The sequence below is a fragment of the Letharia columbiana genome, assembly GCF_014066305.1.
Source record: "Letharia columbiana isolate WasteWater2 chromosome Unknown Sc0000016_s0, whole genome shotgun sequence".
NCBI lineage: Eukaryota > Fungi > Ascomycota > Lecanoromycetes > Lecanorales > Parmeliaceae > Letharia > Letharia columbiana.
The window spans coordinates 814,285-836,936 of NW_023501056.1; the positions used below are offsets into that span (position 1 = coordinate 814,285).

The following is a 22,652-nucleotide window of genomic DNA, read 5'->3' on the forward strand; positions in this document are numbered from 1 at the left end:
GCTCCGGTGGGGGGACCAATGGATGATACTGTACCTGGTCGGATTGGACCGGCAGAGATGTGAGACGAAGCGAAGGATCCGGCAGCCCGTGGGTGAACATTTGGGCCTAGGTGACATGAGGGAAGGATCTGCATTTCTGGTGCGGCCGGTTGGCGAATGGGATGGAGGGGGAAGCCGAGTGCGGGTAAAAGAAGCAGATTATGCAGAAATGTTGTAGTCAGATATTAGAGCGGTAATGTACATTCCCTGGGGGGCATGGGCTCGTGGCAGGGTAGGGCTGGACCGTTCTATGTTTTAGGGGGAAAGGATGACAAGGGCGGCTGATGGTGTGATGTTTGAGGCACAATTTAGTGGTCAGCTGGTAGAATTTTGAGGATGACTGGGTTTCAGGGGATGGATATGTGTGGGACAGGCGGATGATGGTGGTGCTGGTATTTGACGAGTATGTATTGTATTGTAATCATTATTGGGGAGAAGCTGGCAGAGAAGGTAAATATGTTTTGGATATGTGTAGATACAGACTTTGCAGTCCAAAGCAAATTGTCCAGAATGTATGACTCAAGCTCCATCTACCTATGCTGACGAGCGCCAGTGACTCATAAGAATCAACGCGCCCAATGATGCTGAAGAGGAAACAGGATGAGGACCAATATTTGTACATTAAAAATTGAAGGACTGCACCATTGCAATGCTTCGCTGGTAAACGTTCCTTCCCAACGAAATGCAAGGGTATCTTCGCGTGAAGTGCTGCAAGGCGCCATAGCAATGTAGTAGATATCCTCCCAAAGAAAAGGATAACGCAACGATGAGTCAACAGGAAAGACTCTGGTGTGCTCTAGGCGGCCGACGGACGGCGTAAGATCTCCTCGCAGTTTGCGTCAAAACGCATATTCCAGAGCCTGATACCTTGCATCAGGCTCTCCGTTTCCTCCAGTTCCCTGTCTCTTCCGAAGATGGAATCGACAAACTCGCAGCCGCTGTTTTTCCCCATTTTCACAGATCCTTTCGCTCCTTCCTTTCTCGCCACCTTCCACATGTAGTCTTCGCAGATCTTCAGAAGTTTCTTGAAGCGCGCCCATAGTCGGTCGCCACCCGCCAGGAAGTCCTTGATCGTTTCCCGGTTATCAGAATACCTGACTCGTGGCAAACATTCATCAGCTCTCTTCATCTTGCAGGCTAGCTTGATGAGCAGCAACCAGAGATCGCCCGCTACCTCAGACATCGGTGTTTGTGGTCCATGGTGGAAAACGGTCCAGTCATAGATCCATTTACCGAGCGAATTAGCATCAAAGACGCTCCCAAGTAGCAGCACCGGTGACTCAGTGGGATCCCAGTTTTTCAACGAATACCCAGCAGGTATTCGGTGTTTGGCTGCATCAGCTGCTGTTGCCTCGCGTGGTGGCGGCGCCGCTTTTGCTGGTTTTGCCGTCGACGGTCTAGACTCCGATGGCCGGCGCGCTCGTGTCTTTTGTGAGTCAGAGGCTTTCTCTTGAGCAGGCACCTGGTTGAAGAAGAAGTGATTGTTAGCTTTGGGCTTTGGCTTGTAGTACTTTTCTTCTTTGTAGCGGCTGGCTTGTGGCCTGATGTACGTGAATGTAGGCTCATCTGCTTCGTCAGACGTATCATTGATGATAGGCTGTTTCTGCGATCGCGTGGAGGCGTGGCGCCTTGGGCCGTCGGTGTTGCCACCACCATGGATGCCAGTGTTTGAAAAGCGGCGAGCTTTTGGTTTGCTTCGTTCGAAATTGTCTCTACTCACATGGTCCTGGTATACCGGTGGCGACTGGTAGTCTGGCCTGGTAGCGTAATAACTTGGGGATGGGTATCCTGCTGGAGAGTGCCATCCTCCTGGGCCTTGTGGGTAGGTGTAGCTTTGTTTGCGCGAATGTCGCTTTGTAGACTTTGGTGATGTGGTTGGTGATTGATACTGCGGTGGTACCCAGTAAGAGTAGTGCGGAATCGGTTGAGGCGATCCCGAGGGCGAGGTTGTTGCTGAGGTATTGTAGTTATAGCGGACATATCCCTGCGGAGGGACAGAATAGTGGTACATGGTGCGCAGTCGCGTGCATCGAAAGGCTCAGGATGTTATGTACAGGCTTGTGGAGGATGTCGTCCCCGGTCCGGTCGAAGGCTGTCAATTGAGGCAGTCGATCTCGGTCGTATAGCGTGGCAATGTCGAAGGAGGAGAGAGGGAGGAGGAATTTGACTGCTGCTCTCTCTAGACATATGGTCGGTCGGAGGATTTCTGTAGGATCTAAGTGATCTTGAGGTATGGATCTATGCTGGACAAGATCCAAATGAGGTAGAAATGATTGACTGTACTGTGCGACAACGATTGTATGGTGAATACTGATATTCAAGTGATGTAGGAGAGAGGAGCGGGAAAAGGGAGTGCAAGAAGGGTAGTACTAATAAGAAAGAAGTGGCAGGCGAATCCCTGTGGTATTTTAATTTGTAATGAAAGCTAGTTTTACTAGCGTATTCTGCTCAGGCACAACAAGGTTGCGGAGCTAAGATCCCAGACCGCTGATTGGAGGTTGTCGAATGTTCTCTTCCGTACAGAGTCTGTCTTCACTGGCCCTCGGCACTCCTGACCTGAAGCTGCGATGAGTCTTTGCCTGAAGCTGAATTGCCCGTTACGAAGTGATAGGCAAAGGTTCCAAACTTTGGGGATTTTCGGTTGGAATTAATTGGTGGAGATTACACGTTGAGGCTCTCCATCGGCAAGGCAAAACCGTGCGATGTTTATTTATGTATGGATGCCTTGGCAGTACATAAAACCTGCAAACAATTGCCCTTTCTCTTTCCTTTCACTGCAGACCAATCCTGCTGTACACAAATAGATATGTAAGACCGTTGCGATGACTCAAGACGTTTGAAATCAGAACCACAGGACGTCTTGTCTGGTCCATTATATACTTGTCTGGCTTTCCTTTTGCTAGAATCATCCAGCCGCTTCCACCAGTCTGATTGCGCAGAACCTACGTTTGTCATCATCATCATACTCTCACCTGCCCAGCATTTCTCTCTTTTCGTTTTGCAGATCTTCTCACCTCTCATAACGTCCTCGATAATATATATGCTTGTCAAAAACATCTTCGACTGCATACATATTAATGCAAGTTGCCATCGTTTAGGCAGGAAGCCGTCGTATCGGAGATGCTCGCTCACTTTCTTCCTATCACAGAGAGGCCGCTCAGACAATCGTCAATGCAAATTCATCATATGATAGATGGGTGGCTTCCATTACGGAGTCTTCCCCTCCTTTCTCCCAGCCACCGGGCACTTGGTCTGGCATTTCCTGCTCGGATCGTCTCGGTCTCGAGCCCATCGCTGGCGGTATCGTTACCGTTGATGCAGGACTAGACATATTCTCCTTGAAGATCCCCCAACTTCACCTTTGCGCAGGTCCACTGCACTCCCGAAACCTAATCTATTGGCCAAACTTGCAAGAGGAGCAATCGAAGCCAACTGCAACATCGTTGTTGCTCTACGCCATGACTTTGTTGTGTGGGTGTGAGCGCCGGTGCTGCGCTGATCTTCGGAGAATTAACGCGAATTTGGGGGGGGAAAGTCCAATGCCAACTTTTAGCCATTTAGTAATCCGGTGGCGCTGCCCTGCCTGAGCCAGTGAGCGTTATTACTGTTTCTATTCTCTTCACCGCTTATCGAGCCATCTCTTTGATATCAAGAGTAACACTGCTTTTACCTGATGAGAGCCGACTCATCACATTTTATATTCCACATTTCGACACTGAGACAAAACGACCCCGCTTGGATGATGATGATGCTCAGACTTATAGAGTACAGCCGAGGGATCTGCAAGGGTGCTTGCATTAGCCCGAAACACTGGGGGGCATCTCTCGACATTTTTCATTGGTGGGGTATGGGGGTCTCCAACTCGGCCGCCACCCAAGTAGGAAAGCTAGCGATAAGAGACCTGCATAATCCACTTGCGCCCGGACTACTTATTACCATAGTATGCGCCGTCCCTCTCCCGTCCAGGAGCCTTATTACTGCACTTGTTGGAAGAAAACCGTTTAATTTGTTCGCGGCGGTGAGGCCAGACATGATTCTGGGCCTTCGACGACCAGTAGGATAACAGCGAGGGGGAGAAGTCATCAAGTGACAACTAAAATGGCGCTGTATCGCACGTCTTGTTGGGTATCAATGCCTCGGAATGCTTTTTCTCGACGACGAGAATCATACCAAATGATGGCCCAACGAAGATTGGATTACAAGTACGGTACTGTAAAGGTCCGGGAGCCCGGTTCGGTGCAGGAGCATCCCATCTCTGGGCGATTTCCAACTATTGCACAGATTCACCAAAAAATGGGTTGGAAGGATGGATCTGTGCGTACTAGAGCATGTCATCCTCGCTTAGATTAGGGTTGGGGGGCTGCCAAGCTGAACACATGTTTTTCCACTTCGATTTTGGGCATCAAGCTGCACCGTTGGAAAAACCTGTTTATCGTGCTTAGAATCGCTTCAGGGAAAGCGCTCAAGGAAATACTTCGTCAGCGGTGCTGCTCTTGTCAATGCTTCAGGGAGTTCGATCGCTTTGACAGTACCCTTTTCGGCACCTTGCTTGAGGATGATTGTTCGGGTCCGCTCCCAGACTCTTGGTCGATGCATGGCTTGGTCGTCTTTTATTACGGTACGCAGGAGCCGGGCTTTCCAGGGGGGAACATGCAGCGTAAGAGCAAACCTGAACGATAAAGACACTGCGAGTCAAAAGTATTGTGTCTCGATTTAGGGTCAGTATCTGTCATGCTTGAAAGCAGATTGAGCTTTGAGTATCTATTCTATCGTCCTTGAGCCAATTCCGTTAACGCCACGGCTTGCGAGAGTCCTCCTGCCCATTCACTGACTCCAGGCCATGATATTCCAACAACCTTACTTCCAGTAGATCCTGTAGCGGCCAGCCTGTCTGGCTGCGCTGCCCATCGATCACTTCAAGGATCCTTCTGAGCCACTTGCAGATCCTTCATCTTACCGGCAGCTCTGCCGAAGTTGATTGTTTTGCACCTCTCGCTGAAATCGAGTCCTTCGGCAGCTCTTTCGTGTATGGCAGGAATTCGGGCTGGCCGGGAATGTATTTGCGCAGAACCTCAGGTACGTTGATACCATGTTCGGTTTGATAATTTTCTAGCACGCAGCAAAGAGTACGCTCAGTAGCACAGAGCGTAGCATTCTACTCCCGACGTTAGCAACCTCCGGGAATAATGATGATGTACTGAACTTACAAGAGCGTGTGCGTATGTCTTTTTGCTGCTTGTTTGTGACTTGGCGCCATATCGTATCTCAAGCTCCCTCGTCTGGTAATCTGTGCAATTCGAACAAGAAACGAGCTCCTTGTACTCACTCTGAAATGGGAACCAGGATTCCAGGTCAAATTTCTTTGCGGCAGCATTGTTCAAAGCGCCGGAGACTATTGCAACGACCCTGTACGAAAGGCCCAACGATTGGTAGAAGCCTTCGGAATTTGCCAGCATTTCTTCTAGGTGCTCCCATGAGTTTTCGGGTTTGCAGAAAATGAATTGTTCGATCTTTTCGAACTGATGCACTCTGAAAAGACCCCATGCATCGCGACCGTGCGAACCAGCTTCTTTGCGGAAGCATGTGCTGTAGCCTGCGTACTTGATGGGTAGATCCTTCTCTGTCAGCCATTCGCTCTCGTGAAGGGCGGAGAGTGGCTGCTCCGAGGTTGCAATCAGGTACTTGTCGGTCTTTTCCGTGCCGTCGTCGGTTACTTTGTAAAGCTCTTCGTCAAACTGTGACAGCTGCGCCGTCTTGGCCATGGCTTCTCGGTTCATAAAAAAGGGAGGCTGGTTGGGCGTAAAACCTTTGCTGAATAGGTACTCCAAGCCATAGTTGACCAGTGCCAGGTTCAGGAAGAGGCCGTAGCCTGTCAGACAGTAGCCTCGATGTCCCACTATCTTAACGCCTCTTTCTGGATCGTAGCCGTCCAAGCGGTACAGAACCTCGTGATGTGACAAGCAATCCTTTTTTTGTTTCTGAAAGCCCTCAGGCGCCCATTCCTTTTCCACCTTATTATTCGCCTGCGCAGGTTAATTTTGCTCCTGGGAGTGCTCTGGAAAAACGAACCTCGTCATTGCTAATCGGCACCGACTCGTGCACATAGTTTCCCACCGTCTTGGCCTTCAGATGAAGCGCCTGCAGCTTCTCTGCGGCCAATGCTTCCTGGGCAGCTTTCTCTTTCTGCAAAGCTTCTTTCTGCTTCAAAAGGTCCTCCGCATCCTCTTTCGCCTTCTTTTTCTTGCCAATCTCCTTTTGCGTATCGTTGACTTTGCTGCCGATCTTTGTAACACCGTAATTGGTCTTCCTGTGATCCTCAAACATCTGAATAATCTCGTCCACGATCTCTACTGGCTCGCCTCGTCTTCGCTGCGACTCCCGAATCCGCTCGGGATCACCACCACGCTCGGCGATGAAGTCTGTGATGTCTAACATGGTTGACAGGTCAAGTTGGCGTCGAAAGAAGAACAAGGAATACAATGCAAAGCTCCAGTAGATCCCAGAAACTCTCAATTGTGTGAACAGTCATCTTCCCCAGAACCGCCAAAGATGATCCCGCACCGAACTAGCGGCGGTTCGCCCCGTGGGAAAGTTACTCGTACCCGAAGGCTGAAGGAGGGCAACTCGGCGAACTCGGCGATCAAAAGACATCCATCACCACCCACAAGCCTACAGGACCTCAAGGTTCCTTATTTTCTTCTCTCATCGCCTTTCTCACTCTCCTATGGACTTTGAAATATTGAGAACGGGCAAATCCTCTAAGACTTTACCATGTCAGTCAACAACACATGCTCAAGCAGGCCGTCTGACCCTAGGACATTGGAACCCCACATGTCGAAATCTCCCCAACAGCCAGCGGTCAACAAATCTCGAGAGCTGGCTCCGGCTTTGAGATCAGGAATCAACGGATCTCATCTCATCCTCGGGTGACCGTATCAAGTGAGAAGACAGACCGACCTTTGTGATGCCCGGCGGCCTGATCATCTTCCCTACGCACCTTGACGAAGCCCGGATCGAGAACAGACATGCTGTTTCGCATGAGAGGTCTAGCTGGCCGATCTGTCGTCTATCAGATTCGGCAGTAATATACAGCAAGCTGTGCAGGCTTCTACACTGCGGGTACTAGCCTGGCGGATCGCAAGCAAGGCGCGGATGGGTTTCTCCAGCCCAACCGTCCGGCTACGAAAAGTACATGTACGGGTAAGGTACTGACTTGGCGACAGGCAAGCGAGGTATCATTTGTGGTAAAGGGTGGGGGCCTTCGCGGACTGCAATGCTCTCATCTGCTTTCTTCGGGCTATCTGCCGTATTACCAGGTTCAGGTCTTTTGATTGGCACGCGGAATGTTACTCCGTTCGTTTTCGTCTCTTTGATAAGAGGTAGACCTGGTAAATCTACAGCCACGAATTTTACGACTATGCCGGCCGTCGTCTGTGGATGTGGATATGGCTGGCTATCCGATTGTCACGGAGTTGGCGGACTCTAATCAATTTGGTGGTGGTGGTGGTGCAACGTAGACTGGGGTCTACATCTTACATGCATGTCTGATAGATGGAGAATCAAGGGAGGAGGCACGATTATATATATCACAACGCCTCCGCTCCCACCCTGAAAGCATATGTTCTGCGGAAATGTTAGGGCCTAAAACGTTGCTTCAATATATTACGTGGGAGCTCAGAGACCGAGTAGATTACCAGAGGGGCTAGCAGACATCGTAGGATTTAGCCCCTTGCGTTTATAACTTTGCCCGCTCAAGGATCATAGATTTTGACGGAGAAAAAAAGCCTCAAGCTCAGCAATTGCAACCGTGACTGCTGGCACCGTCCTCACTCGCTATCGGCATTGATCTCGACAGCGACAGGCCTCGCCAAGAAATGGTTCCTTCGTTCGCTCTTCCAATAGTTGTATGGGGTATCTTTGCAAATGCCATGGCCAATCGCATGGTCTTCGCCGAGAGACCCAGAACCGTCACCCGGTAATGATCGATTTCTGTCCCATTCATTCAATGAGTCATCGAGCAGGTTCATTCGATCGATGCACAAGCAAGCTGTTCAAGGAACCACAAGCTCCGCCGTCCTGCTCAGTCCTGTCCTGTAGATAATGCACGGGACCGCGCCTGATTTCTCGCCTTTGCTGGCCGCGAATAACAATGAATCCCCATCCCGACATACCCATGATCCTGACCTACTCCCTTACGCCTCCATCCTCGATCATGATATCCAATCATCTATTCTTCGTCTGTGTGTACCGGAATGGCTGCCTCGTCCTATACACAACGCAAACCGTTAACCCTCTCTTCAACAACTTGCTCTCCTCTCCTTCCCTCTCCTCTCTACCCGCCTCGCTCCCAGCCACCCTCCCTTCCTTATCCAACCCCCTACCCTCCAAAACCCGACCCAAAATAGCACACTCACGGCGAAAACTCCCCAAGCTTATGCCCCACCATCTCCTCCGTGATGGTCACGTCATGGTAGATCTTCCCGTTGTGCACCTGGAACTTGAGCCCGACGAAGTTGGGCAGTATGGTCGCGGCGCGCGCTTGCGTTTTGATCGGGGGGGTACGCTCGCCGGGTTTGGGGCTGATGATGGGGAGGCTGAGGGTGGGGAGGGTGGAAGGGTTAGTGGTTGGATGATGGAGGGGTGGCTTTGTCGATGGGAGCCAGGTGGGGGTGGGGAAGGAGGAATGGGAATCGCTGGGGAGGGATTGGCTGTCTGTCTTTGGAGACTTGACTTACGGGACGATGTTGGGACCTGCAGAAGGAACTTAGCTAGAAGCTTTTGCGTTTACAGAGAAGGGATTGATTGTCCACCTTTCCATACGGACCGCGCCAATAGCGCTTTTGTAGGCTTCATCGCAGTGTGTGCTCTGCAAAGCTCTCTCTGAACCGGTCTCTAGCTCCTCGAAAAGTAAGTAAAGTAAGGTAAGGTACGGTATGTACTTTAGGGGAGGAGTGCCAAGCAATCTTTTACCGCCACGCTCATCTACGCTAAATCCCATCGGGCAATTTAGGCGAAACCTCATCCACCACGATTCTTTCCCACAGCGAACACCGGCACCATCACCTCGAACAACCAACCCTCGCCATCTACCTACAAACGAACAAGTCGCAACCATGACGAAACGCACGAAGAGTAAAGCCATCACTTCCCCTCCCTCCCCACTGGCAAAACGCTAATACCATCGCACAGAGGTCGGCGTCACGGGAAAATACGGCACGAGGTCTCTATCTCCATCCTCCCTCCCCCTCCCCAACCAAACCCGTCTCACCGAAACCCCATCTAACAAGACCGGGACCGCAGGTACGGCGCCTCGCTCCGCAAACAGGTCAAGAAGATGGAAATCACCCAGCACGCCCGCTACACGTGCACCTTTTGCGGCAAGACGACGGTCAAGCGACACAGCGTCGGCATCTGGAGCTGTCGGAGCTGCAAGAAGACCGTCGCGGGCGGCGCGTGGACGGTGTCGTGAGTGGTTCCCTTCAATTCCCCGCTCTCTGATCTGGTTGGCCCGGAGAGGTTGTCGGTTCGGGTTTGTACATAGGCATTGGAAGCTGACGGGGGGGTTTGTGGTACAGGACGCCCGCGGCGGCGGCTACGAGGAGTACGATCAGGCGGCTGAGGGAGATCGCGGAGGTCTGAGGGGGAGGTGTGGGTGCGGCGGGGAGAGTGTGATGGTTGTTGTTAGGGGCGGTGATTGAGCTGGGCATTTTCATGCGCTCGGATCGGAATCAAATCGAATCAAATCAAATCAAATCAAATCAAATCAAACCAAGACGTCAATGCTTGAGTCTTTCCTACTGCAGATCCTTATGAATGGATCACGGTGTCTAGTATGACATTACCAGTCCTCTTTGCCCTCCGCTGCGCCCTCGTTCTGCGCGCCATCCTATCTTACACGGGAATATGTCTGCGTCTCCCTCCTCGACACATGCATTCCTTGCATTCCAAACCCCATCCCGCACCTGAATCCCCCCACGCCCTTTTAAAATCCCCATATCTATCTATCTATCTACATCGTGCAAGAAAGTCGTGAAACGCTTCTGGACCCAGGAGTGAAAGGGGCCCGGCGAGAGAACTGATTCCGATCCTGGCGTCTCCTTCGTGGCAATGAACGGCCTGAGCCTACTGTATATTTTGATCGGCGGCTACAAGTCTGGCCCCGCTCGGCCGTGGCGGTTTCTTTTTGGCTGGATGTGCAAAGGGGGTTGCTTCGCTTGCTTCTCTTTCCGACTGGTGGTGGTGGTGACCATTCTGCTTCACCGGGTAGGTAAATTCCTTCATTGGGAGGGAGGGGATTAAGGTCTGTTTCGCTCAGGTTGAGATTTCGACTTCGGTGACCTTGGGAGCTAGAGCTCCGGAAGGGTAGCAGTTGTTACAATGGGGGCAGCAAGGATGATTTTTCTTGACCGAATGGGTTGGCTTCGGTTCTAATATCTACATTGAAGATAAGACACTGACAATCCTACATATATCGCCAGACAATTCTTGCATCAGAGGTGACATATTTGCAGCTTGTTCTCAGAGGTTGCTCTCAGGATTCAAATAGCCCGCTGCCATGCTTTACTTGCTGGTATCCACCACGTAGCGACCAGCAATCTTGCCCTCATGCATCATGTCGTAAACCTTCTGAAGCTCGCTCATGCCAATAACCTTAAATGGTGCATTGATGAGGCCACGGCGGAAGAAGTCAATGGCCTCGCTGGTGTCCTTGCGGTTTCCAACGTAAGATCCCTTGATCGTCTTCACACCAATGACAGTCTCAAAGACAGGTGCACGGAGGTATGCACCAGCTGGTAGACCGATAGCAATGACTGTCCCGCGAGGTCGGAGGTATTCCGTGGCTTGCTGGAATGGCTTCTCGTTGACAGCCACCAAGATGACTGCGTGGGGCCCAAGCCCGTCCTCGGTAGCAGCTTGCACATCTTTGACGACGTTTGAAGATTTGGCAAAGTCAACGAAGGAGTGGGCGCCGAGCTTCTTGACCATCGCCTCCTTCTCGTCACCAGTGTCGATACCGATCACCTGGAGACCCATAGCCTTGGCATACTGGCAGGCGAGAGAGCCAAGACCTCCTCCGGCACCAACAATGGCGACCGTCTGCCCGGGCCGAGCGTTTGACTCCTTCAATCCCTTGTAGACAGTGATACCCGCACAAAGAATAGGAGCGATGGCATCCAGGGGAACATCTTTTGGTATACGTGCCACGTGTGCAGCTTTGGCAATGGCGTACTGTTGGAAGGTTCCGTCGACTGTGTATCCGGAGAGAAGAGCTTTCGCGCAAAGAGGTTCGTCTCCGGTCTGGCAGAAGTCACAGGCCAAGCAGGAGCCGTTCAGCCACTATGGTTGCATGTTAGTGTCGAGGTTGGATACTATGTAGGGTGTGAATCTTACCTTGACACCAGCGTGGTCACCGACTTCAACGTCCTGAACCAATTCACCCTTTGCTACAATGACACCAGCACCTTCGTGACCTCCAACGAGAGGGAGCTTTGTTGGTAATGGCCAGTCGCCGTTGACGGCATGCAGATCGGTATGGCAAACACCAGAGTATTTGATGTTGACTAGGACTTCATCGGGGCCGGGCTTCTGAACTGGAATTTTGTCAGCGTTCTGGTCAGCTTAATATGGTATCATGACTCGCCTGGAATCTGCTTGTAGTCGACAGGGCCTCCGGTCTTCTCAATGACCTGAGCCCATTGCTTCTCTGGGATGTCGTGAGACATTGTAGACGTATATAGTCTTTTGGATGAGATGATCTTTGTGGGTGGTATTCGCTGATTGAGGTATTTGACCTTGCAGATTAAACGTTTCAGTGATGAGGAGGTCCGCAGGAAATGATGCATAGTTGTTTCTCTTATACGCTCTTTATTCAACGTCACATCTGTCAGTCAACCCCACATTAGCCAGAGGAGGGGCTCGGGGCTCGAGGGGCAAAAACCTTCAGGGCTAGACTTGACCTACGAATCCCGCAGGTCATCGTCGATTGGTGGGGCCATGATTAGGTGCGTCCGTTGCACCGAAACTGAATTGGGGCAAGAACAGGGCAAAAAACGAGCCACTCCCACCCAGACTCGGCAGGAAGAGAGAAGTGTCTTGTTCAGATGTGTTATTTTCCAAAGGGTTCATCTGAATGGATCTCCTGGGCATGTGGTTTCATCGTACTCTACTCTCAGGTTGTAAGGTACTTTTGGAATCCGGAGAAAGTGGAGGGGACTCTGCATCGTTCTAGAGTACCCCGCCAAACGGGATGTTGGTGTGGACACGAATGGGGCATGCTGTTCCTGTTCGACCGAAAGGCTCGCAGATCTACCTTAGGCTTGTCAAAGAAGACTTTGTGGGGCAGGCCACCTTGCCCTTCTAATGCAACTTGCAAGCTGCTGGAAGGGAGCTTTAAATTGCGGGGATAGCCGTGTCCACCTTCTCGTCAGTTTTAGACTTTCAGTCCACAGATAAAGTACATGTATGCAACGTCTCGGTCTCCCGGAAGGAATTGAACAGATTTATGCAGCCTGCAAGCAAACAGATCCTTCTAGGTAACTGCGTAAGCTTCTCTCTAGCTTTGCCATTTGGTGCGCGGACTGGAAGCACTCGATCGATCGAAGATCTCAGGGTCAAGGAGATGGTGTCCTTCTCGTCCTCTAGAGGCTTCCTAGCCTCAGCCATCCAGAGGGGGAGGCCCGCATCGTCGGCGAGGGAACAGAATTGGTGCATATTTTCAGGGTCTCTTATACAGTTGCGGTAGTCTTGCGCCTCCTTCTGCCGGAAGCGGGCAAAGGAACATAGGTACCTGCTGCACTGGCTGTCGGCCTTTGAAGGGGTAGGAGGTTGAGACTTTGGAGCCTATACTTGCCCGTCAGTCTGAATTTGTGTTGGGGTCATTCGCTCAATCTTTTGCCGGGCCCCAGGAAGAAGCATCCAACACGTGTGGAATGCGTCCCGCTCTTCTGCTGGATGATGTATATTAGGCAGACTCTAGAGTTGTCTCTCCTCATTTCAATAGCAATTGATTACCGCATCCGTGACTTCCGTTAGGGAGTGGAAAATGTAAGCATGATGGAGCACAAGGTCGGAATTGCTCCGTGAAGGTGAGGAGGTCGTCTGTTGGCCCTGGATCGTGGTTCCCACAGCAATGACACTCAAAGTCTACCTTCAGCCTGTCAAACGTTTACTCTCAATGGGTGGACTCCTCAGAGGCACGACAATCAATGCAGCATGTCGACTAAGTATGCGAGAACCATGTGTAATTGTTGCCTATGAAGACTGCTCTAGTGCATCATATGAAAAAACGCCACGACGAATCACGGTGGCAGGTGCCCGAATAAGCTACAGATCTCGCTCAAAGCACAGGTGCCTTTCCTCCACCTTCGCCTGCCATAAGACCGGCGTAGTGTTCGAGCGGGATTGTTGAGATGTTATTAAAGCTGGAAAATAGAACACAACTAGCTGAGTATGGGTCATGACTGATACTGCCACTTCCGACTAGTTGATGTTTTCTTCGGGTCCCATGCCATGTGCGGAAAGAATCGGTAAGTAAGATATGCTATGGGATGGAACTGGAAATGAGTCGACGAACAAATGATTGATACAGTGTGAAAGAGCCTGTCCGACATCGAATGTGGTGTGAAGTGAGGAGTCGACAAATATGAGGACCCATGGTGACCTGATGATTCGATGACGCGAGGTTGCTCCGAAGCATGGAAAAGAAGTTTCGTGAAATGAGATCGTGACTGAGCTGAGGTGTGATCGAGCATGCTGTAAGTGCTAATGAGCCTTGCGAATGGATTTGTCTGAGAAGATTCACAAGCGTACGAGCGCATCAGGCTTGTAAGCGTTCGAGCGGGAGCCGTAGCCGGGACCCATCTGCGGATCGACGGCGATAGACTTGTACTGGAAGTTGATGTTAGGGCGGAACCCCCAAGGGTTTTTCATGAGTTCCGAGTACTTGAGCAAGACACGAGTTTCAGCGATAAGTTGACGGTCAAGGTTTTCCTGCTTCGCACCAACGGACTCCCAGGTGACGCCGTTGCTACCGAACTGAGGAGCAGGGATCGGCAGCCCACGGAGACGATTGAGAATGGCAAAGGGACCATATTGGTTCATGAGAGTCTGTTTGACGTAGTAGGGCGTCGCTGGATACGTGTATTCCGGGAAGTTGACGGTACCGTTGGCGTTGGTGGTCGCTGTCAGGACGCGAGGAGACATACGAGGCAGGCAGAAGTAACGCTGGAACAAGCCCCAGGCCTTCAGGACAATGAAGAGGACGCTTCGGAGGCGAGGAGAGAACTCGTCCTCGTACCTATAGAAGGATCAGACCGCACTCAACTGAACCAAACCGAAGAGACGACTCACCCGTTGCAACGACGTACATCCTCGTCGAAGACAGCGACAATGCATTTCCGACCAGCAGGCTTGAGGAAACCGGGAATCGAGAACAAGATAGCGTCCAGCATAGCATCGGAGAAGGTGCAATTCCAGTGGCTGAATTTCTGCTCCTTGGCAGCAAAAATCTGTGAGTACATGTCAGCCAAATCTTTGGTGACGGAGTGTAAGGGGGTAAAACTACCTGACGGAAGTTTTCTAGCTCAGTCAATGTATTGGGGACCCATTTGCAGCCCATCATAACCGACATCTCGCGCCAATAGATGAACATGGCGTGGACCTCGAAGTCCTGAAGCTTACGCCAGCCGATAAGATTGATCCATTGAACGGGGCCAAGCATCCACATCCTGCAACAAGGCATTAGGTCAGCAGCCACACATCGGGTCGAGTTAGGCGGTATGTGGTATGTTGACATACCAGGACAGCCATAGCACGGTATCGCTATTGATCACGCTACCATACATGCTATGATGCTCATTGATACGCGCAATGGATAGAGCATGCTCTTTGGAATGTAAGGGCTGAACCTGCATCTGTGTCATGAGACAGACGGTTTCTTGCTGTCTACCGTGGCTGATCATCTGGTCCGTGCTCGTGAAGTGGCCAGAATTGACGATGACCTTGGATAGGCAGGGCGCAGTTGCAGTCTGTGAAGTCGGGTGTCAGCAAAGCTTTGATTGGTCGGAAGACGATGAGATGTGTAAGTGCATGGATGAGATGCCCGGGAATGTGCATGAGCTTGCTAAGGATTTCGGGGAGAGCGAGATCCAAGGAGAAGCTCGGAGAGGCCAGAGAAAAGTGAAAGAGGAAATTCCTCGGCTTAACATTCTGGACTGGAGATGCGATTGGAGAAATGTAAGTGTCATGAATCGAGATGATGAAGTACAACAGGGTGATAGCCAGACATAAGGGAGAAGGAAAAGATCACGTGAAGGTGGGTGACTGGGAGAAAGGAGGAAGATTGCAGATGCATCGATCTCGGGGAATATTCCAAATAAGCTTGCACGGGAGGTAGGGACAAGCGAAAGTTTATGCATGCGATTGAAGGGAATGCACCCGTGAACTCTGCAGTAAGCACGTACCTTGAAGAATTCCGAGATCCAACCAAATTCGAAGACGAAGGGAAAGTCCCATTCCGCGAGGTTTTTGAGGACAGCCTGAGACTCGTCTGGCGTCATGTCCTTGTAGGTATCGAGGTCATTCGTGAAGCCATAGCGCTTCTTGATCATGTTGACGCGCTGGTAGCGAAAGTGACAGACGATGAGCATGTAAGATGGGAGCATGAAGCTAAAGAAGGTGACCCAGAACTGGGAATTGGTCATGCATGCCTGGACAACGGGCAAGATGGTTTGCGAGATCAAGAGGATCGGAAGGAAAGCCATCAAGGCCACCTCCTTGATGAAAGCCATGAGTCCCTTCATGCTGGCACGCGCTTGGGTGACTTGAAAGGAATATGTTCAAGGTAAAAGACAGTGTTTTAGAGCGAAGGAGCGGAAGCTAGATGATGTTCTTGTGGCGGGAGACGGCTCGGTCAACAGCAACGAGATGGATGATGGTGGTGGGTGATGAGGATGATGAGGTGGAGGATGGAAGGAAGAGGAAGTGAGTCACAGTGATCTTGAAGAAATTTTCATGCCTAGTATCGCTGACCAAGCGATCTACATTGGTTGTCGACGGCGATGAGGTTGTTGACGATTTTCGTTTACTTCCTCAAATAACAAACGGAGAATGTGTTTCCGGTTACCTATAGTAGCTCGGCCGAGTGAAAGGCTTTCCAAAAATGCACAGCCGGCGGTGGTTAGTGTGAAGGAGCTTGTGAATTCTCGTCTGCAGGCTAATGATTCTTCATGCACCTTTGACAGCTGCCATTTGTGCAAGCCAGAGCAGAGGGACTTTGAAAAGTCCCATTGGCTGTGGTGTGATGAGCTATGTCACATGCTATATCTTCTCTGCGTTGGTCACTATTGAGGCAGGGTATGCGAGACATCGTGATCGCGGGAAGGAATGAGGTTGCAGGAGAAGCGTCGACTCGGATCAAGTAAGGTAGAGTACCAGTACCTGTTGTCCAATCCCAAGAATCCCAATGTTTCTCATGCAGACGGATCGGCTTCCCGAGCCATTGATAGGATTCCAGGAGCTTGGAGGGTACAGATTCATTCATTTCCCCAATAGCTACAGAAGAAAATTTCCGTGACTGCATTCTTGTACTTGCCATCTCTGGCAACCTTTGTCGTATATCCTTGCTGCAATACAAGCGCCGATTTAGAAGCTACATGCCCGTCTTCGGGCGTTGACTTGAGACTGTTGTATTTGTATTGACCTCTTCCCTTACTGGAATCGTTCTACCGTGTGTGAGTTCCCTTCACGGCGAGAGTTGGTGAGCCGAGAGGCTTTCTCTGAAACCTCCGGAAGAGATGGAGTCACCAATGAGTCCTCAAGGTATTATCGCGATTCCGTGATAAGCTTGAAACTCGTTTTCGGCGGTGGCTGATGTTTTCACGCAGCAATTGCTGAGAAGTTGTGCTTCTCTTTATCAGATATCAAGAGACTGGGAGAAGTGACGAATGGTTTGCTCGAGTGAGAGACGGGCGAAGATGCATCTGTAGGCTCAGACCCTGCATGAACTGGAAGTCGACCAATTCATTGGGAAACTGTAGAGCTCCAAAGGTTTTTGACGGAGCATAAGAGAAGTCTGCCCTACGGTTGCAGTGGCAATCGCACCATGCAGCAATTGAGGTATGCATCACCCTTCAATTCAAGTACGGTACGCCAGCCATCTCGGAGTTGAGTCGTTACGTTGAGATACTAGCCGCAGAAATCCTTGTGGAGAGATCGCTAATGACGGCATTCCCGCGCCTTTACTCTTTACCTTGTCCTTAGTGCACGGATTGACTTTGATAAATGTGGAGAGACTTTTACGGATGCCGAGGCAGCATGCGCTTCTGGAGAAGTGCCGACTGGGGAAGACGTGGGGTGATAAGTTGAAAATCTCCGACACCGTTGACGTCCAGGGCGAGTGCGCGCTGATGCTGATAGTATCAACGGCGCTGCTGAAACTCAGACGTATTGTATCTCTCATGGCTCTCTTGACGTTTACTGTGCTGCTTTTAAAGGCCTGATCATTCCCTTTCATGGCCAAGGCCCATGCGCATGCACACCTCACACGAGGCAAATATCCATGCCGTTGCCGAAAATTAACCCGCTGGCTAAGTGTTAGATCATGACTAGAACGATAACCAATCTCAATGGAGCTCGGCAGCACTGGGAGTGGCTCGAATCGAGAGGGGCGGCTTCGACTTGTCTCCTTTACCTCATGCCTCTCCGTTCGAGCCGTCTTATACCTTCTCCAACCTCTCTCTGCGTCCACCATTGCTATCTTGTTTCCTCCGTTCTATTCTTTCTTTCATGAGCTTTCATACGTTTATATAGAACCACCACGCTCGATTGCAAGATGACATCAAATAACATGCATAGGTTGCAGACCAATGACTGTACGTTGGAACATATGCAATGGGAGTAAGTGTATACTGACCTTGAAATAGTGGAGTTGGGTGCAACCGAAGCCGTTCAGCAGCATTTGTCTCGAAATGTCGTTGCTGGGAAGCCAGTATCGCAAAGAAAGCTCGATTTCGAGCACGCTCGGTAAATAAGTTTCAATGCCACGCTGCTCGGTCTATATTGAGATACCTTAGACCACGTTGGCTCCGAGAGTGCATGGCAGAAGCTACAGGAGTCTTCTTCTATGTGTGAGTGCTTTCTGCAAATTATGACAAGGCGAAGAGACTAATAGCGCACCAGCTTTCCTGGAATAGCAGCCATCACTTCCTTCTACATTAATGCCGCCCAACCCAATCCCACAGCCTTCGGCAGTATCTTTCAAATTGGCTGGGGCTTTGCAATCGGTATCGCTTTTGCTATCATCACCTGTGCCTCTACGTCGGGTGGTCACTTCAATCCTGCCATCACAATTTGCTTCGCCGTCTGGCAGGGCTTCCCTTGGAAAAAGGTACCTTATTATATATTCTCTCAGATCTTTGGAGCATTCATCGCAGGAATGCTGCTTATGGGCATGTACTGGTACGTACTTCGGAGTGAAGCTTTCCTATTCGAAATCAGGATTGGGACACGACAGATTGCGGAGTGAAAGGGTCTTTTCCCTCATGAGACCTTTTCTCATAAATTGGATTCTGGGCTCGAAGGCGCAATGCTGACTCCGACTTCGCGTAGGCCGGAGATCCAAGAATTCAAGGCAGCAACCTTGGCTGCCGGACGGCCGATGGTTTACAATGGAGGACCGGCAAGCATTTTGTGCACATTCCCAAATCCCAATCAGACGTAGGTGAATCTTATTTTCGTTGTTCCTAGTTCGTCCCAAACCTTATGCAGAGACGAGCTTTACTTACACACTGCCACCTCCAGAAATCTCGGCTACCTCTTCATGACCGAATTCTTCGTCGACTCCTACATCGGCATCGTGATCTGGGCCTGTCTCGACCCGGCGAATCCCTTCGTCTCTCCCGCCGGCGCTCCCTTCGCTATCGGTCTTGCATACGCTACCATGGTCTGGGGCTTCGCAGACATCTCCATCTCTACAAACCTCGCTCGTGATCTTGGAACGAGAATCGTGGCCGCTATATTCTTTGGTGGAGAGGCTTTTAGTTATATGAACTACAGCTGGATCGCCATTCTGGTCAATGTGCCTGCGACGCTGTTCGCGACGGGGTACTATGAGTTTTTGATGCGGGATAGTTTGAGTAAGATTGGGAAGGGGCATGCGGTGCATGAAGAAGGGGAGGACGGATTGCAGAGGCATATTACCAGGACTGTGAGTCGCTTTCCCCTTCTTTGGATGCGGTACGGGGGAATCAAAGCTGACTCTGCGCGTGATGTAGGGTATGATTGAGACTGGAGCCGCGAATATGTTGAGGGACAGGCAGGGGAATGGGAGCTCGGATGAGTATGGGCTCAGCAAGCAGTCTGATCATATTGAATGAATAGGAGATTTTAGTGTCCGAGAACATCATGGACATGTCTAGGTCTAGATACGGGGATTGGACATGGGTGGGGGATTGGTAAGATGTTATATATATTATTGATTGGTACACACCATCTGTTGCACCTAGATGTACGAGAAAAACAACGTTTGGTTCTTTGGATATAGGATAGAAAATGTAGGGAACGGTGACGGCTGGAAGTCATATATATTCGTGGAGACGATACTGTTAGCCATGGACAGCAGCCTGCAAGGCTGGTATGTTCCCAGAAGAGCCACTTGAAGTAAAGCAGCAGACCGGTGGCACCGCATCGCGAAGCAGCGCGTGGCAGTAGAGTCACACGATAAAGATGTAAGCTCGAGAGGCTCTATCGCTTTTAGCAGGCACCGCTGAAGTACAAGGTCTATCTAGTGCGTTATCATCGTAGCATTACCCAGCATTGGCAACCAGTGTCATTTCCCTCAAGATACCGCCTTGCAATGTGGCCAATCTGCTCGCTATGTACTAGATCTCAAGATCTAAGACACCTCTTCGATCTTGGCGCTCGTGGCAGGCTCTGCAGCCTCCTTGCCTTTGCCCTTTCCCTCCTCGCCTTCCGCTTCGTCTTCGAGCTCGGGCATCTCCTCGTCGTCATCACCACCTTCTTCAGCGTCGTCTCCGAGGTCGCCCATGTCTGGCATGTCTGGCATGCCGCCTGCGCCACCGCCGAGCTTTGAGAAATCTGGCTTGATTAGTATTTGTGTGTGATTCGGGAAGGCTCGCAGACTTACCGATGCCACCAAAGCCTCCATCACCGCCCATGCCGCCCATGCCGCCCATGCCACCCATGCCACCCATTCCGCCCATGCCCTCCATACCTGGCATGCCACCTCCCATACCGCCCATGCCTCCCATATCGTCTTCAGGCGCGGCATCTTGCTCGTCCTCATCAACCCACTACAAAGACCTCAGTCAGCTGACTTGATCCTTCTTCCCTGTACTCTCTGAGGAGTGCCTACCTTATCAAAGTTGGTCTTCAAGAAGTGCACCTTCTTGCTCTCTTTCAACAACCTTGGCCAATACTCCGCCTTATTTTCCTTCTTCCTAAGCACAAACTCCACATCTCGCGAGGTGTGATGCGTCTTGCTATTTTCAACGTCGATCTCGGCAAAGAACTCTAGCTCGACGTGGTAGGTGGTTTTTTTGGAGTCGGAGTGGCCAGTGAAGGTTAGGGATGTGGGCTTCAGGTCGACTTCGAATGATTTGTCGGGGACATCAGGGGCAGATATAGTGAGTAAAACGTAGTTGCGCTCAGGGTCAGAGGCGGAAGAGCGCTGAGCCCAAAGGACTGCGAGTAGAGGAGGTGGTTAGCCATTTGGTCAGAGAGGCTACGATTTTGTGTCAAGGTTGTTTGTGCGGTAGCTGCTCACCCTCTGGTGTGGTCTGCTTGGATTCAGACATTGTCAAGATAAAGACGGGTCAGTCTGAGGTGATGTCGGTGCTAGGAAATATTGATAGCAGTTGCTTAGAGTGAGTTGTATAGCAAAAGTTGATGTAGAAAATAAAGATCGTTTGAAAGAAAGTGAAGTCTAGCGCGGCTCACAAGGCTGAAGATCTTGATAGAAATTGGTAGAAGCAACATCTATGCGGAGTTCCAAATTCGTGCATCGTAGGCCAGATACAGAGATCGCTGAGTTTACAGAAGAGGCAATCGATGGCTTCAACGAATAACTTACGCGCCTAAGCAAAGACATTCCAGAGCTCGTGGCTTTTGGCCTAGTGGGGGGCGTCATCCTGGGAAAGAAGCTTTTGAAGCTGCATACTCTATACAAAACACAACAACATGGGCCTGAGATAAGGGGATCACAACTATCTAGTGTCCACTCGCTCTCGATATCATGGAATCAATCAAAGCTGTCTTCTTCAAGCCCGACCCAGCAGCGCAGGTCAGTCACCCCGCCAAGAGCAAAGGAAGCACAGCACTGACCTCTAGCAGATGCGGAAGTGTAACGGCCTCATACGAGCCAACACCCGTAAATTGGATCGTGACATACTTCAGCTCAAGCAGCTAGACCAGAAGACCCGCCAATACATCCTCCAAGCCTCGAAACGAGGCCAGAGAAACCCCTCCCAAGCCAAACAGGCAGCCCTGGAGACCCGCACATTTGCGAAAGAGATGATTAGGATACGGAAGCAGAGCAATCGGCTTGCTACGAGTAAGGCGCAGCTACAGAGTGTGCATATGCAAGTGAATGAGGCGTTCTCGGTCCGCAAGATTGAGGGAAGCATTAAGGCTTCTACGGGGATAATGAAAGATGTGAATTCTTTGGTGCGACTACCAGAGCTTACAGGAACGATGAGGGAGCTGTCGCAGGAGCTGATGAAGGCGGGGATCATTGAGGAGATGGTGGGGGATAGTCTCCCGGATGATGACCTGCTGGAGGGTGAAGATGAGGAAGCGGAGGCTGAGGTGGATAAGGTGCTTGGGGAGATACTACAGGGTAAAATGGGCGCGGCTAAGGTGGACCAGAAGCCTGTGGAAGAGGAGCCAGCCGAAGAAGAAGACTTGGAAGACCAGGAGGCTACGCTGGAGCAGATGCGGGGGAGGTTGGAGGCCTTGAAGAGCTGATAAAGTTCTCGGCCTGCTGAAGAGATGATGCACTTGTACGCCGTTGGGCGAAGCACTGGATATGCCAACAAGAATATGGAAAATGGGCCGTCAGGACGTTCAGGCGTTAGAGAATATGAGGCAAAATCCGAGACCTTCGGTGTTGTGCCGTTATTACATTAGCGCAGGGGGCGTCTTTCACTGTATGCAAGTGTATGCAATTAGTCATTGATGTAGCTGTGAAAATCCATCGATCACTGCACATGAAGCCATTACCATTCACTTCATTCACGGTTTCCTTGCGCTTCCCCCTGTAGAGCCGCATTGGGCCTAGGCCGTAGAGTTTTAGCGCGGCTGCGATTTCTTGCCTTCGTCCTCCCTCCTTTCCGTCTTTCAGCAACAACACACTTTGTTGACTTACCGTCATCACATCATCATTTTGAACGTTCATCACTACACCTGAACTCAATATTCACTTGCTCTAATTCACTCGAGCCGCTTCGTGTCAAAACCCTGCCTGCCAGCCACATCTCAACACCACCAACAGCCAACACATCAAACAATTACTATTTAAGCCATCAGACCATTCGTCTTCACCATCACCGGTTCCTTGCTCTTGTAAGCACATCATCCACAGCTGCTTCACAGGTCAC

The 22,652-nt window shown here is 50.8% G+C and overlaps 11 protein-coding genes across 11 annotated transcripts; 3 read left to right on the forward strand and 8 right to left on the reverse strand.

Moving 5' to 3' along the window:
- Window positions 1-835: 835 nt before the first annotated feature.
- Window positions 836-2,050, reverse strand: HO173_005859 (uncharacterized protein; the record flags this gene model as incomplete). The annotated part of the gene is made up of 1 exon (XM_037307771.1): window positions 836-2,050. The coding sequence occupies one exon, from the start codon at window positions 2,048-2,050 to the stop codon at window positions 836-838; it is 1,215 nt and encodes a 404-aa protein (XP_037165580.1).
- Window positions 2,051-4,987: 2,937 nt separating this feature from the next.
- HO173_005860 (uncharacterized protein) lies at window positions 4,988-6,474 on the reverse strand (the record flags this gene model as incomplete). Its single annotated transcript, XM_037307772.1, has 3 exons — window positions 4,988-5,194; window positions 5,247-6,062; window positions 6,109-6,474. 3 exons carry the CDS (start codon window positions 6,472-6,474, stop codon window positions 4,988-4,990), a joined length of 1,389 nt encoding a protein of 462 aa, XP_037165581.1.
- A 1,391-nt stretch (window positions 6,475-7,865) lies between these two features.
- HO173_005861 (uncharacterized protein) lies at window positions 7,866-8,066 on the reverse strand (the record flags this gene model as incomplete). The annotated part of the gene is made up of 1 exon (XM_037307773.1): window positions 7,866-8,066. The coding sequence occupies one exon, from the start codon at window positions 8,064-8,066 to the stop codon at window positions 7,866-7,868; it is 201 nt and encodes a 66-aa protein (XP_037165582.1).
- Window positions 8,067-8,262: 196 nt separating this feature from the next.
- HO173_005862 (uncharacterized protein) lies at window positions 8,263-8,892 on the reverse strand (the record flags this gene model as incomplete). The annotated part of the gene is made up of 4 exons (XM_037307774.1): window positions 8,263-8,305; window positions 8,454-8,633; window positions 8,775-8,790; window positions 8,850-8,892. The coding sequence occupies 4 exons, from the start codon at window positions 8,890-8,892 to the stop codon at window positions 8,263-8,265; spliced, it is 282 nt and encodes a 93-aa protein (XP_037165583.1).
- Window positions 8,893-9,152: 260 nt separating this feature from the next.
- Window positions 9,153-9,678, forward strand: HO173_005863 (uncharacterized protein; the record flags this gene model as incomplete). Its single annotated transcript, XM_037307775.1, has 4 exons — window positions 9,153-9,171; window positions 9,229-9,259; window positions 9,340-9,504; window positions 9,615-9,678. The coding sequence occupies 4 exons, from the start codon at window positions 9,153-9,155 to the stop codon at window positions 9,676-9,678; spliced, it is 279 nt and encodes a 92-aa protein (XP_037165584.1).
- A 921-nt stretch (window positions 9,679-10,599) lies between these two features.
- Window positions 10,600-11,762, reverse strand: HO173_005864 (uncharacterized protein; the record flags this gene model as incomplete). Its single annotated transcript, XM_037307776.1, has 3 exons — window positions 10,600-11,376; window positions 11,431-11,630; window positions 11,681-11,762. 3 exons carry the CDS (start codon window positions 11,760-11,762, stop codon window positions 10,600-10,602), a joined length of 1,059 nt encoding a protein of 352 aa, XP_037165585.1.
- A 715-nt stretch (window positions 11,763-12,477) lies between these two features.
- HO173_005865 (uncharacterized protein) lies at window positions 12,478-12,750 on the reverse strand (the record flags this gene model as incomplete). The annotated part of the gene is made up of 1 exon (XM_037307777.1): window positions 12,478-12,750. The coding sequence occupies one exon, from the start codon at window positions 12,748-12,750 to the stop codon at window positions 12,478-12,480; it is 273 nt and encodes a 90-aa protein (XP_037165586.1).
- Window positions 12,751-13,836: 1,086 nt separating this feature from the next.
- HO173_005866 (uncharacterized protein) lies at window positions 13,837-15,839 on the reverse strand (the record flags this gene model as incomplete). Its single annotated transcript, XM_037307778.1, has 5 exons — window positions 13,837-14,335; window positions 14,389-14,546; window positions 14,603-14,765; window positions 14,836-15,065; window positions 15,501-15,839. The coding sequence occupies 5 exons, from the start codon at window positions 15,837-15,839 to the stop codon at window positions 13,837-13,839; spliced, it is 1,389 nt and encodes a 462-aa protein (XP_037165587.1).
- Window positions 15,840-17,869: 2,030 nt separating this feature from the next.
- Window positions 17,870-19,412, forward strand: HO173_005867 (uncharacterized protein; the record flags this gene model as incomplete). The annotated part of the gene is made up of 7 exons (XM_037307779.1): window positions 17,870-17,909; window positions 17,961-18,060; window positions 18,111-18,164; window positions 18,217-18,495; window positions 18,646-18,753; window positions 18,838-19,243; window positions 19,311-19,412. 7 exons carry the CDS (start codon window positions 17,870-17,872, stop codon window positions 19,410-19,412), a joined length of 1,089 nt encoding a protein of 362 aa, XP_037165588.1.
- Window positions 19,413-19,930: 518 nt separating this feature from the next.
- On the reverse strand, window positions 19,931-20,852 carry HO173_005868 (uncharacterized protein; the record flags this gene model as incomplete). The annotated part of the gene is made up of 4 exons (XM_037307780.1): window positions 19,931-20,133; window positions 20,183-20,348; window positions 20,411-20,739; window positions 20,822-20,852. 4 exons carry the CDS (start codon window positions 20,850-20,852, stop codon window positions 19,931-19,933), a joined length of 729 nt encoding a protein of 242 aa, XP_037165589.1.
- A 437-nt stretch (window positions 20,853-21,289) lies between these two features.
- Window positions 21,290-22,020, forward strand: HO173_005869 (uncharacterized protein; the record flags this gene model as incomplete). Its single annotated transcript, XM_037307781.1, has 2 exons — window positions 21,290-21,337; window positions 21,388-22,020. 2 exons carry the CDS (start codon window positions 21,290-21,292, stop codon window positions 22,018-22,020), a joined length of 681 nt encoding a protein of 226 aa, XP_037165590.1.
- Between the last annotated feature and the right edge of the window lie 632 nt (window positions 22,021-22,652).